At 42.9% G+C, this 14,549-nt stretch overlaps 5 protein-coding genes across 5 annotated transcripts; 3 read left to right on the top strand and 2 right to left on the bottom strand.

Moving 5' to 3' along the window:
* Positions 1-654: 654 nt before the first annotated feature.
* On the top strand, positions 655-4,285 carry LOC131289449 (GPI ethanolamine phosphate transferase 1-like). The gene is made up of 14 exons (XM_058318711.1): positions 655-809; positions 866-1,032; positions 1,102-1,459; positions 1,522-1,758; positions 1,822-1,969; positions 2,033-2,224; positions 2,299-2,536; positions 2,615-2,766; positions 2,830-3,011; positions 3,078-3,271; positions 3,343-3,573; positions 3,644-3,672; positions 3,752-3,943; positions 4,015-4,285. The coding sequence occupies exons 1-14, from the start codon at positions 682-684 to the stop codon at positions 4,279-4,281; spliced, it is 2,715 nt and encodes a 904-aa protein (XP_058174694.1). The 5' UTR covers positions 655-681; the 3' UTR covers positions 4,282-4,285.
* LOC131289454 (zinc finger protein 431-like) lies at positions 3,919-6,069 on the bottom strand. The gene is made up of 3 exons (XM_058318721.1): positions 5,915-6,069; positions 5,134-5,840; positions 3,919-5,062 (listed from the first exon to the last, which is right to left on the bottom strand). The coding sequence occupies exons 1-3, from the start codon at positions 6,053-6,055 to the stop codon at positions 4,333-4,335; spliced, it is 1,578 nt and encodes a 525-aa protein (XP_058174704.1). The 5' UTR covers positions 6,056-6,069; the 3' UTR covers positions 3,919-4,332.
* A 1,069-nt stretch (positions 6,070-7,138) lies between these two features.
* Positions 7,139-9,007, bottom strand: LOC131286333 (translocon-associated protein subunit alpha). The gene is made up of 3 exons (XM_058315271.1): positions 8,766-9,007; positions 7,923-8,642; positions 7,139-7,852 (listed from the first exon to the last, which is right to left on the bottom strand). The coding sequence occupies exons 1-3, from the start codon at positions 8,827-8,829 to the stop codon at positions 7,767-7,769; spliced, it is 870 nt and encodes a 289-aa protein (XP_058171254.1). The 5' UTR covers positions 8,830-9,007; the 3' UTR covers positions 7,139-7,766.
* A 388-nt stretch (positions 9,008-9,395) lies between these two features.
* On the top strand, positions 9,396-11,040 carry LOC131287680 (dimethyladenosine transferase 2, mitochondrial). Its single transcript, XM_058316757.1, has 3 exons — positions 9,396-10,139; positions 10,214-10,536; positions 10,609-11,040. Exons 1-3 carry the CDS (start codon positions 9,411-9,413, stop codon positions 10,988-10,990), a joined length of 1,434 nt encoding a protein of 477 aa, XP_058172740.1. The 5' UTR covers positions 9,396-9,410; the 3' UTR covers positions 10,991-11,040.
* Positions 11,041-13,224: 2,184 nt separating this feature from the next.
* On the top strand, positions 13,225-14,178 carry LOC131287483 (uncharacterized). The gene is made up of 3 exons (XM_058316536.1): positions 13,225-13,417; positions 13,491-13,587; positions 13,716-14,178. The coding sequence occupies exons 1-3, from the start codon at positions 13,235-13,237 to the stop codon at positions 14,036-14,038; spliced, it is 603 nt and encodes a 200-aa protein (XP_058172519.1). The 5' UTR covers positions 13,225-13,234; the 3' UTR covers positions 14,039-14,178.
* The last annotated feature ends 371 nt before the right edge of the window (positions 14,179-14,549 follow it).

The following is a 14,549-nucleotide window of genomic DNA, read 5'->3' on the forward strand; positions in this document are numbered from 1 at the left end:
GAAAGGACTGAATATATTCTGTACACAAAGTGTAAAGTCTAGTAACCGCTATATCAGGCATGATCATCAAAGGCGTTTGTTATGCCAGGGATAAGAAGAAGAAAGAGGCACTTTTATGTGTGCTAAAAGAAATCTCATTTCTCAGGATTTTTGTACTACAAAAACTACCTCAGCTGCAAGTTTTAAAGCCAGCAATATAATAAGTCAATCAGTAACAAACATTCACAAGAAATAAAACCATGCAGGGATTTTTCAAGCAGTTCTAAAGTTTTTTGCGAAAAGTTTTTATTTGTAGTATTTTTAGGTTGATCGTAACGGTTATGATTGTATCCCTTTTTGTAACTGTGAGTTTTTTTGATTAATATTGAAAAATAATCAACATTCACATTGGTTCAAATAAAAAATTTAATACACATTTTATTATGACGCTTTTTCATGTAAAATTCGAAGAACAGCAAGAACATTTGTTGAGAAATTTGTATTTTTTTTCAGCTGTTCGTTTGACAGCTGGCTTATTCGTACTAGCCGGCCCACCGGGTTATCATCGTGTGTTTTGTTGTGTTTTAAATCGAATGTTTTTCTTTGTTAATAATCAGTTTCTGTTGCATTTGGGCTCTCCAACCAATGTTTCGTGTTATCGTTTAAGTGCCCTAGCTAATCTTTGCCACGTAGAACTTTATCATGAATCTAGTTGTAGCCATATTTATACACGTTTTATTTCTGCTCTCCATTTTCTACATACATTTTCGATCACCTATCCTCCAAGGATTACCGGACGGTGACGAACATGACACACCTCCTGCAGATAGGTAAGAAAGCTGGTTTTGTAGTATGTAACTATTTTTGATGATTAATGTTTTTCTAGACTAGTATTATTCGTAGCAGATGGGTTGCGATTAGAATCGTTCCTCAAAGGAAGCCTTGAGCGTACACCCTTTCTTCGCAAGACTCTGCTAAATGTGGGTGTTTTCGGAGTATCCAACACTCGTGTTCCCACGGAATCGCGGCCCGGTCATGCCGCTCTGCTGGGAGGTAAGTAGTTTAACATTTTGAGCTTTTCGGCGTGTAACAAAACGACCCTCTACTGTATTCTGTGTTCAGGTGTTTATGAGGATCCTAGTGCGGTATTTAGAGGATGGAAAGAGAATCCGGTGGAATTCGATTCAATACTGAACCGTTCCAGCGTGAGCTACTGCTGGGGAAGTCCAGATATCGTCAACATGTTTTCTTATGGTGCAATCAAAGGGCGCGTCCAAACGGCAACCTACGACAGTGGTGATGAAATTTTCTCTCAAACAGCAAACACTTCTCTGCTGGACATATGGGTGTTCGATCGAGTTCGACAGTTTCTGGCCAGCGACGAAGCGCAAAAGAAGGTGTTCAATCGGAAGAAGGTGATATTATTTCTACACCTTCTCGGCCTAGACACGGCTGGACACGTGCACAAGCCTCAATCAAAGTTAGTCTCAACTGAGTTAGCATCAACTGAATAGTTATAAATAATCGGCAATTTGTTTGTAGATTGTTTACGGAAAATTTAGAAACCGTGGACAAAGGCATCGAATCGATCGTTCAGCTCGTGGAAAAGGGCTTTGGAAATGACGGACGAACTGCGTACATTTTCACCTCCGATCACGGTATGACCGATCATGGATCGCACGGCTCGGGAGATCCGTTGGAAACCGAAACACCTTTCCTAGCATGGGGCGCTGGTTTTGACCATTGGAAAACATCTCAACCATTTGAGCAGAAAGAAAAGTAATGAAAACGAATATATTTATGTTTAAACGTGTATAACATACAACTTTTATCTTCCCTCAGAGATGTGCTGGAGCTGGATGGCAATCAAATTCAAGTTTATCAAATCCGTCAAGCAGATGCTGCTCCGCTGATGTCGGCAGTACTAGGTATCAGTGTTCCGAAGAATAGCATCGGAAAGCTTCCCCGATCCATGCTAAACGTGTCCGAGGTAAGTACATGACAAAGTATACAGTCATAGTGTATATTTAAACAATATTTTCCTAATGTGAAGGAATACGCAGCTTGGGCAATGCGGAACAACGCAGACCAACTACTACAGCAATACTTCCATTGGCAAAGAGAGACGGAAGGGAAAATGCTACAATGGCTCACACACCCCAAACAAAACAGTCTTAAACATGAGATCAATCATTTAATAGCAAAAATAGAGACTGCCACAACCAGAAAGGATTATGTCGAAGTGGTAAGAGGAGATACCAATTACTTGCCCAAATATTTCACTTGGCTTACATACCTTTTTCTATGTTTTGTTTGTAGCAAAATTTATCTGAAACACTTATGGATGTAACCATTGAAGCGATTCAGTACTTTCAAAGCTATTATAAGCCCCATCTGTCCCTCTCACTAACGCTGACAATGTTGGGATGGTTGTTGATACTCGCCCAAGAAACCTTCACGGTTCCCAGCAAAGATTCTTCCGCCTGGCACTCGGAAAATAGAGCAGTAACATATGTGGCGTTTATTTTTGCAACGATTGTGCTGCTTTTTAATATCGGTAAGATATCTGATTTATTTAATATTCAACCCATACCCATTCATTAAACTGTATTTTATGTACATTTCTTTCATGCAGCACAAAACACACCCGTCGTGATAATAATATATTTCCTGGTCCCCATTGCACTTTGGGGCTATATTGGTGCACAATGGGGCAATTATAAGGCATTGTTCAATTGGAATGCTTTCGTAAACTATTTTAAATTTATATGCGCCGTTGAGGCATTGGTGAGTAAGTATATAACGTTATTGAACTAGACCGAATTCGAATTTGCTGGGACGAAATTTCAGGTGCTGGGTTTTCTGTATCGAATGCCACTTGTGCCACTCGTATTGTTTCATAGCGTGTTGTTGATGAAATCATTTTATCCCCAAAACCACATGGAGTGGCGTTGGATTACCCTAAACGTGTTTCTAGCCGCGTTTCTCTTGATTCCCGTCAGAAACACATTCTTTGCGAACGTGTACTTTTTGTAAGTTTTTTTTTTTAGTTTCAATGAAACGAATCAAAATTAGAGATTTTTGTTAATTTTTTTCAGATATGCCTCAATTGTTATTTGGACCGTTGCCAATGTGGCGATTGTAAAGCAATCTACAGCTCCATTGCAGTTTAAATGGTTCAAACTGTTGGTGCATTTGCTCCAGTCGGCCAACATTTTTTTCATTATAAACTGCATTGAAAGATCACATGCTGTGCCGCAGCTTAGCAGAACGATGTGCTGGGTGTTTTCCGGTAATGTTCCGAAGATACACATTTATTCCGTAAAAGCTGCTAATTAAAACCATTACATTCTATTTTTGCAGCTTTAGGAATACTATCGCCATTTGTTGCTAGTTCCAGTGTCACTGAACGGATGCTAGCTATGTTTAGTGGCCTCAGTGGACCTTACATGATGCTTTCGCTTTCCTACGAACCCTTATTTTTATTCTGCTTCTGTTTTACTCTGTATAGTTGGATATATGTGGAGCAAAATCAAGGCCACAGATGGAGACCGGTAAATACTTTCACGATCACGATATTAGCATTGCTTTGTTGTAAGATTAAAATATTTGTTTCATTTTAAGAGAGGTACATCTATCACAATAGCTTCCAAGCCAAGCGGAGTCGATGATGTACGTCGTATTTTAGCATTTGTAAGTTCGTGTAGGAAACAGATCAAATTTGAATCAAAAGCTCTTAAACTCTAGGGAAATTTGTGTCTATCCATTGCAGATGCTTTTTCTACTAAATTCGCTTTTTGGGACGGGAAATCTGGCGTCTATTAGTTCCTTCGATCCAAACTCCGTACGATGCTTCGTAAGCACTTTCTCGCCGTTTACTATGATGGGCCTGATCGTGTTTAAATTGTTAATACCGGTACTTATGGTAGTGTGTACGTTGAAAGCCATCATTAGCATGCACTCGGTAGGTGTTTTTACGTGTCTGCATCGGCAAAAACATCATGTATCATTCTAAAATGTGCAATTTATTTACAGATACCGAAAGGAAGAACCTTCACGCTCATCCTAATTGTGTGCGATGGCATGTGTATGAACTTTTTCTTTCTCGTGCGTAACGAAGGCTCCTGGTTGGAAATTGGAACGTCCATCTCGCACTTTGTCATCCTTGAGTGTACGACGATCGTAGTAATGGTGCTATACGAACTCGCGCGGTTCTACTTGGAATGGAAATTCGTAAGGCACAGTACGCATTCGAAACGCAAACCAGATTTACCATTGATCAATAAAGAAAGAATTGAGTAGAGGAATGTCACTCTTGGATCAATTTTATTCGTTTCTTATAGCACGCTTCCGTTACGAAGACTCAAACTCATCTTGTTCGGTCATCCGGAGAGAGCTTCCTTCCGAATCGTCCATGTCTCCTATGAGCAAATGTTTCTCGTGGCTTTTCTTGTGCTGCGTCAAGGCGGCACTCTTGATGAACCCCTTGCCACACACACTGCACACGTATGGTCGAACGCCACTGTGAATGCGCCGGTGCGCGGCAAGATCGCTTTGCTGTGAAAATCCTTTCCCACATACCTCACATCCGAACGGTTTCTCCCCCGTGTGGGTCCGTTGGTGCAGCTGCAGGAGATATACCCGCGCAAACGCTCGATTGCACACGGTGCAGACGTGTGGTTTTTCGTTCGTATGCTGCATCATATGCACCTTCAGGTTACTGCTCTCGGCGAATCCTTTGCCACAGTCGCTACAGGAGTACGGTTTCGAACCGGTGTGACGCCGCTCGTGAAGATCCAGCCCGCCTGTCGTTTTGAACCGTTTAGGACAGTGGGTGCAATGAAAGGGTCGCTCACCAGTGTGGGTACGGCGGTGCGCCATTAGAGCTGACATGGACACCCAACGTTTGCTGCAGTAAGAACACTCGAAAGGTTTTCTTCGAGAAAGCGATGGACTCGTTGGATTTTTACTGTTTGAAGCAATTTCCTGGTCATTTTGGATTAGCGTTGGTTCTGCGGCATTTGATTCCAATTCGCTTTCACTTTTAACACACTTGAGCTGATGAAAATCCAATTCTTTTTCGCTAAAAAATAATAAGAATAACATAATAGAATTTAAAAAAAGTTGAATTAAACTCTCTGCATAAGATCATACCTAGTAAATTGCCTTAAACATCCATGGCACGCTAAGATCTTGTGTATTTTAAGATGCCGCGCATAGTTTTTTGTTGTCACGAAAGATGCCCCACAGTTGCTGCAGCTATGCTTAAAATCATTTTTCACTTTTCCGCTGCATTTGTACTCACTTTCAACGATACTAACTGTATCATTATCGCTAAAATGCTCTTCAAACTGAATCATCTCTGCCGGACAATCCTCGATTCGCTCAACAGAGGATCTGCGCTGGGTGTCCTGAAGTAGATTGTGGTACACTGCATCGTCGATTGCTATTGCTTCCGCCTCGATGAAACCATCCTCATCCATAAGCATGTCTTCCGAAACGATGACTTCAAGTTGGTCAGTTTTATTTTCTTCGCCTACTTCAAACTCTCCCTCTACCTTACTGTCGCAAAAGAGTGCTTCCAGTTCTTTGGTATGTTTTGTGTCCGCCGTAAGCATAATATTTTCACAGTCTTCTTCAATCTCCCCCGTAGGCGAATTTGGTTCAACATACAAAGAATCGGGGTTCAACACGATGAACATTTTCTCTTCAGACGACTCCGTCGATTCCGGTTCCGTTTTAGAAAGTTCCAACAGGAGGTTCTGTGTTTTTTGACATCGACGTACAAACCGCTCCGCTATTGCCAGATCGTTTAGGCAATTGCCACAGATGTGCTTCGAGAAGCAATCATTCTCCATGATCTAAAAATTAAGAAACAGTTGTCCCGTATAGTTTGTATATCCTCGAGATTACGTTGTCGAAGTGTATGGCTTACCGTTACTGCACCGTTTCGGACAATTAGATCACTAATTTGCATTTCAAACTCATCCAACACATCGAACACATACACCATATCCTTGTCCTCCAGCAAGCAGCACCGGCATGCATTGGGTAGCAGTATTTCTTCGCCAAGCATAGCTCGGACCGATATTCATAGTGTTAAAATTTAATGCAAAAGGCACCACGTCGTTGTACACATCGGATCAATTCAAAACATAAACAAACTCCCTAGTGGTTCGTGACAAACCACGCCAACTAGAGTCAACCCCTGGTCACAGCTTTGCGCAACCGCATGCGGTTGCGTTTTTTCCCATGGGAGAGATAGGAGCTGTCATGGGCTGTCACCGCAGACGCAAGACCTTGCGGTTTCTGTACCAAAAAATCAAACGAGTTTGATTCTTGCCGCAGACTCTTGCGTTTTTATATGTCAACAGTAAATATTGTTCCTAGTAGACTTTAATGAGATTGTATGCTCATATAAGTGGTATATTCAAACATTAAAGTATTATTTTTGGCAAAAAGCTGTGCTCGTTTGACAGATCAAAAACGCAACCGCATGCGGTTGCGGAAAGCTGTGACCACAGGTTCACCGTGTGTTTTTTTTAAATTGACAAGAATGGGAGTTGAATGCAGGCGTTTGGAGTTTGAATTCCAATTTAAAATAAAATGGTGCTAAAAACAGTTTCGTTGTGACTAGTGAATAAATAAAAATTGGTAAAACAATTCGAATCAATCAAATAAATAACAATGCGAAGTTTTAGTAAAAAACTAATCGTACTTATTTTGTGAAAATATAAAATATTTCAAATGATTGTAAAGATTCTCATACTTCACTGAAGTACGTTTGCTTATGTATTTTGTTGGGATTTTGGGATTATCATAATACTTGTTAGGAACGGTTTTCATTCCCAACGCCAGCTATCAATTCGGCTCAGAAAATATAAACCGACCAGATGATGACAACACCGAAAAAGGGAACTTCGGTTCCCCTTGAGGTCGCCCATTGCCTCCGGGTTGAGTTTATAAATAAGGGAAGTCGGGGCAACAATGGCCAGTTGCGAATAAATGTTACGAGAAATGAAGGCTAACATTTTTGGTCCACTCCAGTCAAGCGCACCCATAAATCCTTTAAGCTTCATTTTTATTCGCGCTCGTTAGGACCACTCCTTACTATGTAAGCTAATTTCTTTCCTGAAATAACCGTTAGAACTGCAGGAATTGTTTTTCATTTCTTGTTTCCATTTCTCTTTAAATTAGTAAAACAGTTCAACTACGGACAAAAAAAGAAAATCAATCCTACCAATAACTCCACTGAGTAAATCTTTCAACCAGTTAACCTCGTATTCGCACTGCCTCGATCGGTTCCATCAAATGGTGTTTTTCAATGAAACGAAGAAAAATGAGGCCTAATCATACTAATCCATCCAGGCCACAAACCACAAGCAAGAATGCCCGGGGATGTTTACGAACTGTTTTCCGACCAGGTGTATGAACAATTTGTGCCTTTGTTTTTTGCTAAAGTGTGATCCGCGAAGCTACCCTGGAAGCTTTCATGCCATTTAAATCGCTGCCCCAGCGAAGTCCGCAGTTTGTTTTCCTCCGCATTTTGTCTTCACCATCATGCTCATTTTAGTTACAGTCTCACGAGATGGGATTAAGCTAAGTTACCGAGCTTTGGAGCATTAGGATGAGGAGGAGGGGTGGAGGAATGAATGTGATGGATGCAGCATCACCGAAGGAAATGAACCAAAGGGAATCGAGATACATCTATTGGTTTGGAGGAGGGATGAGTTCTGTGATGCAGTGCATCGGCATCAATGCACCGGATCGTGTCAGGAAGGATGAGGTTAGTTGCCCCCCTGGAGACCCTGTTTCGCCTTTCGCTGCCGGGGGCTTTGTTTCGGCGAAGCCTTGCCACTCTTGGGTGAGTTTTCTGTGTTGAAGATAAAACAGTCCATTAGTTATTGCGCTCGTGCGTTGGATAGTGAGTAAATAAGACTTACGAATTTGTTTCAAAGTTTCCGACGGAATCCATTCGTAGTCGACGTCCTTCGTGCTGGTGGTGCCAGTTTCGACGACCTTGCGAGCAGTGGTCGTTGGGCGTTTTCGCTTGCCGTACGATCCCAGGAACTGTTGGCCGAGCACGAGCAGCAGAATAACAATGGCGGCCAGGAACACGTACAGGAAGAACGTTTCACCGTCGAGTCCCTCGTCGATTTCGGTGATCTGGACGGTTTCGTTGAACACTGCCTCGCTAAACTGGTTGCCACGGCCGTCGCGATAGTTCAGCGCAATGTTCAAACCGAACGGGCGTCCGGCAAAAGACTCGGAAGGCAGGAAAGAGTACGAAACCGTAGCCTCATGGCCGGGCTTCACTTCGCGGTTGTACGCCACAGCCGAGAAGTTCTGGATGAAGTAGTTGAAGTCCATCGAGTAGCGGAACGATGCCTCGACCGATTCGACGACAAAGTCCTCGAACTGACCCTTGTTCGTGAAGCCAACCAAGAACTCTACCGGATAGCCAGCGGGCAGCTCGAGTTGCGAACCGACGGCGTGCAGAGGTCTGGTGAAGAGCAGGAACGTATCAGCATCCGGGGACTTGGTGGTCTCGGGCTCATCCTCCGGTTCCGTTTCATCCGCAACGACAGCCGCATCTTCCGTTTCCACATCGACTAGCTCCTCGTCCAACTCATCTTCCGTAGCGAAGGCAAAGGGACTGGATCCTGTGGCAGATCGAGCAGAGATTAATTCATCTGCTTTCTTCTACTGATTGTACAACATCTTCTGCCACGTTGAAACTCCGATGGCCATCAGGTAGGGATGGATTGGTAGCTGAGATTACTTACCGGTATTTACGGTTAACAGCACGGCTGGAAGTACCAGCAGCAGCAGAACGAAGAACTTTTTCATGGTAACAAACGATTTGACTGACTTCTTATGAAACCACTGCTTCACGGCAATAATATTTACGACAAACTAGGCAGACCGAACACAATCGCGATTGAACGTGGATTACCTTTCGCTTCAGACCGATACCTGGGACCTTTCTGCCGTTCCAACCAGTGGCCAACGCACAGTTTCGGGAGTGAGGGAGATGCCAAGCCGCACACGTCAACGTGGAGGAGCAGCTTTGACAACGGGACGCCAATTCGACAACTCGACGATCATCTGTCATCCCGATTTGGACCGACGTCTGTCAAAATGACACTTTTAAACTATGACATACGGAACAAAACATAAATTCAATATCGGAAATCTTTTTCGTTTTTGTTCTTGGGCCTCAATTCGAAAAAAAAAACTAATTTAGATAAAAAATCTAATTTTTGAAACATAATTATACAAAGTTATTCAAAAATGTGCGTGTTTAAAACCATATCTGCCCATTCTTGATGGGCTTATTTCACTCATAGAGTAAATGTCACTTTTAAGTGCGGCTTTTGTTTGTTTACTTTAAAAGTAAAGTCTCTCTCGATAAATGCGCGCATTTCGTTATGAACGGCAATAGTGTACATGTTTTAAGACGCATTTTACAAAGAAGAGCCTTCTGCCCAGCGTTATGCCGAACGAAAGTGTCCGATGCTGCATCGGAAAGGCCGAAAATTTCTCGAGTTCGCAAACCCAAAGTCTCCACAGAGAACAGCACCGATTGTACCGTACCCAAAGATGTGGCGGAATATTTCCAATCCAAAGATCGCTCAATATTGCAACTGTTTCCTCCGACGATCCTTCGCAAAACTTCACAGAACGCGGAACGGTTTTACATTTCCGACCGGTCAACGGCACAACGCATAGCGGATATTGTCACCCACGATCTACCAAAAGACCGGCTGCTGGTGGAAGTAAACCCGGGCCCCGGAATGCTAACGGAGCAACTGCTGCAAAGGAAGCTGACAAATCTGAGACTGTACGAAACGGACGTTTCCTTCGAAAGCCGTTTAAAGTCACAATTACCGCCCGATGTGCTGCGGATAGCGGACTTTAACGGATTGTGGCGATTGTCCTACCTGGACGGGTTTGATAGTGGCCGGCGTGTCGTAAATCTGCTGCAAGGCATCCCCAATAAAAAGTGGGATGACGACGATTTAAGCTTTCGCCTTTTCTCGGTGATTGGTTCTGTGAAATTTTTACGATATCTAATGAATTCGATCACTACCCAGAACGAATTCTACTCCCTAGGACGATACGAAATGATCCTCGTCATGTCACCGCTCCTCTTTTCGGTAAGTCTTTTTTTCCTGGTTGTAATGTCCCTGGTGTACCCATGTTCGATCATAATCTCTTTAAATCTTTGTAGCACATAGCATCGACAAAAAACGCCGGATATAAACTGTACCGTGGGAGCACGATCGTCTTTCAGCTTTATTTCGAGCATGAATTTTTGGGGACGGTTCCTCGCAAACATTTTCTTCCTTGGAACCACAACAGCAACAGCAGCAAAAAACTACGAACGCTGCATCAGAAACTGATCGAGGATGGAGCCGAGGACTGGTTCTTGGTAAAGATTACGCCGCGGCGGAATCTTTACGAACACCTTCTGCCCGATAATCTTGCACTATTTGCGTCGTTCATGACACAGCATTACGTAAGCAGACGAAGTCGGGTGATTCCTACTTTAGAGTGAGTAAATTTCTTCTCGTGTTTTTAAATTCCTAACATAAAACAAACTTTAACGCTTTACGATCGTTTTAGACACTGGATACCTCATTGTGGAGCCCGCTTAATATTGAATGGAAACTATACGCAAAAAAAAGTACCGGTTAACCCACTACCAGGTCAGCTGTTAAAATCACAACCACTTTCATCGAATGACTACGTCGAAAAGATGACTATCTATACGGAATTCGGTGAGCTCACACCTTCGCAAGTGCTGACGCTCTTCAACGAGTTCATCAACTGGTCCGACTTCCATCAGTCACCATTCTTGCAAGCAGTGGACAGTCCCAAACCGAAGCAAACCAGTTCGCGAAGCGTATCTACGGATGAGGAAGACATTTTGGACGACCCAATCGATCCTACGTGTGCCGAGCAGCCTGTTTCGGATGGTCGTGTGAAAAAAGTAAAAAGTGTATAATAGTCCGTTGTGATGTTAAATTAATTTTGTGCCGATTGTTGCAAGCTTATATAAACACAAAGTAGTGAACAACATCTATTTCGACTGATTTTCGACACACAGTCCATTGTATGAAGCTTTAGTACCGGAAGTGCAACGTTTCGCCTCCTCGAATAAAACCAAACCGTTTACGTCAACCCTGCCCCGGTCTAACTCACCAACCACACAATCCAGCTGTAGGGTAGTGGTGTTCACACCCACAACAAATCGTTTGCGCTTCACCACCGGGCACACTTTATCGTGACGGTTTAGTTCAACACACTGTCCGCGGAACGGTACCTTCTTTCCTTCGGTACAGGTATTTTGCGTGCATTTCACTAGCATCGAGGGCCGCTCCAAGTCCACGTACTCTCCCGGTTGGCAGAATCCTTTGGTGAAGAGTGCAAAGCATGAATCGTTTTTTGGGTAATACACGTACCCTGGAAGCAAAGATCAAAAAATGGATTCCTTATAGTAGATGTATTGTTACGGCTCACGTGTACCCTACATACCTGGGCGGCAATCACACACCCAATCATCAGCATGATCACCCGGGTACAGAATCTCATTTGGGCTACATTTCCCTGGTATAAAGACTGGTGTTCGATTCTGTAAAGATAATTAAAATTTTCATGCAATAACGGTTGTGCAGGGAGAATTTGAATTTTGCAATTTATTTCAAGCCTTGCGACAAGATTTATTGAACATCAACCATTTGTTCAAGACTCAAGAATTGGCGTTGTTTTAAAGAAAATTATGGTCGCTCCTTAGTATATTTTCTCTTTTTTTATTTCTTGCTTTGTGGTTGCAAGGCATCAACCACTTTCGCCCATTTCAAATATTTGCTTACTTTCACTTGACGGACGGAATAAATTTGCGTTTTGGCTAATGTGTGCATATGGTTTTAAAATTACAACAAAAATTGCAATACTTTCTTTTTTTTGGGAGACTTCAAATCCATTGCCTGTATGTACTGATAAAGAAGATCATGATTAAGGTGATCTCCGCCGCTGAGGCGTTTGCATCAGTCCATCACATCTCAAGGTTAACGCACCGCACGATTGCCATACAGCACAATGAAGCAGGAAGTTTAAAATACCGGTTTTAAAATGACGAGTATACTAATCATTTACCTATCAGATGGAAATCGATGGAATACCTTTCAGCACCTTTCAATCGGGACACTATCACGTTACTTTTAAAAAAATTAGATAGCTTTTAACCTTTTAAATCTCGACTCCACAAGGATTTTCCCGCATTTTAACGTTTAATTAATGGGCATGTTTCCTGCGCGGAACTTACGTGGGCATTCTGCAAATATTCTTTAATCTGCTCTGCCTCATCCGCGGGATAAGCAAACAACTCGGTCGAGGGTCCACAGGTCGACAGCTGCACCGCGGTATATAGGAAGACGACGCACAGAGTAAAATAAAACTTGTCCATCATGTTTTCGAACCACCGTTCAGACTGCGACTGGACGAACGATCGCGTTCGGTACCGGGCCTCACAGACAGAAAGTATCCTCCGATTCAACGGAGATGATCGCAAAAACTCGTTTGGTCGTAGATAATTCGACGATAGTATTGGTTGGATTGATTCATGATCGCATGTTTTGTTTTTTTACAATTTACTCATGTGCCATTTTATGGGATGAAATATTTACATTTTTTTTTTCTTTTCAAAAGCAGCGTCTTGTGGAGACCAATAATTTGCAAAAACCTGTTTCTCAACCTCAGTTTTCCCAGCCGTGCATTGACTTAGAATCGACTTCGGCTACAGTGACGTAAGCCCGGGCCAGATCGTGCTTGGGTGTTCCACTGAAGGTCGTCAAACAGACACACGAACGTTGCTATCGCTACCACGATTTGACCCCGCGGACATCCCAAGCCCCGGGGGTTTCCCTTCCTTGCTGACCGCACTGGCTCGAGCCTGCTTAAACCCAGCGATCGATTTGAGGCGCCATTCGATTGATACGAGCCAACATGACCGGTTGATTACAGGTCTCTTTTACTCCTAGAGTGTGTCTGAGTACGTCGTGTGTTGCTGTCTGGTACATCGAGTGATCTTCACAACTACCCGCAACACCGTAGCTGGATGCTGGAAGGACGGATCAGTCCTCGTGTAGACCCAGTCTTGATAGGAATACTTGGTGAACAAGAGTTAAACGTTTCATTTATAATCTACCGTGCACATCTTAAAGGTCCTCTAAAAAAAAAGAAACTAACGATGGTAATAACAGGAAGTGTTTGGGATGCAGTGATCAAAGTGTCCTGTTTTGCACTCCTTATTGCCGGATGTTGCTCTCTTCCGGCTAATGATCCGGTGGGCAGACAGCAGAACAACAACTCAACGGAGTTCTTTGCGTATCCTGCCGAACAGTCGGCTGTGGAATCTAAACAAAATGCTCGTGTAAGTAAAAACCACTCTCCAATACAATGGTTCGAAAATGGTTTTTATACTCTCATAACCTTACCCTTTACAGAACCGAACCCCTATTTTCATTCCGAAACGATGCCAAGAAAATGAAATTCTTTACCCAGGGGATCATGAGAATGACTGGGTTTGCGATTGTAAGCCAAGTGAGTACAGTTCTTATCAGCTATTTTGAAATAACTGGAAGAACCTCATTTCGGGGTTTTTCCCAACGGACGGTGATATTTTGAACTGATCATGTTTGTTTGTTTCCCCCTTCCCTGTTCAACGCTAGCGTACATTTATCATCCTCAAAGCGGAAAATGCTATCAGATGTACACCCAGGGATACTGCGAATCGGGCAAGATATTGTACATTGAACGAGATGGAAAATTACCCCAATGTATACCGAACGAGTGCAAGGATGGGCAGGTTAAATTCGGGGAGCATTGCGGTGTTCTCAATGCCGAGCACAAAAGTTGTCTTTTGGCCGGACTGAAGCTGGTTATCGGCATCAATGAACATACACACCAGCTGGAGTGTGTGAATATTTCCGGTGTCACCGTCAATAGTACTTTGATCAACAATAATCGACCATCGCTTAACGCGACTGGCTAGAGGAGAAATTTTCATTGCGATAACGATACTAAATACAACGATTTGATTCCATTCATTTCAAAGTGTCCTTGTTCGATGTCCTTGCGAAGTACGCATTTCATCACTGTGCAAAGTATTCAACCAGCTCAGCTAGAAGTTACAGTCGTTGCGGTTTTCGCCGCAAAGAGGGTGCGAAATACGTCAAATTTTCTGCTTCAATGTTGCAGAACGATCCAGGATACTAGGTTCGGGTTTGTTAGGATAAATAACGTAGACAAATTGTCTCTACAATGCAGATGAAAATTAAGTTTTGTTATTTCTTGTCAAAATATTCGTTGAGTCAATAAAAAACGGAATATCTGTGAGAAATAGATTATTAAAGAATGATTCAAATGGGTTCGGTTCAAAAAACTCCGGATCATCGGCGAGTTCGCCGTGTGGGTGCGGGTAGAAAGTCTCATCTCTAGCATCACCGAATACCTGTAGGTTTCGAAAAACGCAACTCGGATCGCTGCAAGACTACGTGCATCAA

This window comes from Anopheles ziemanni, chromosome 3 (genome assembly GCF_943734765.1).
Source record: "Anopheles ziemanni chromosome 3, idAnoZiCoDA_A2_x.2, whole genome shotgun sequence".
NCBI lineage: Eukaryota > Metazoa > Arthropoda > Insecta > Diptera > Culicidae > Anopheles > Anopheles ziemanni.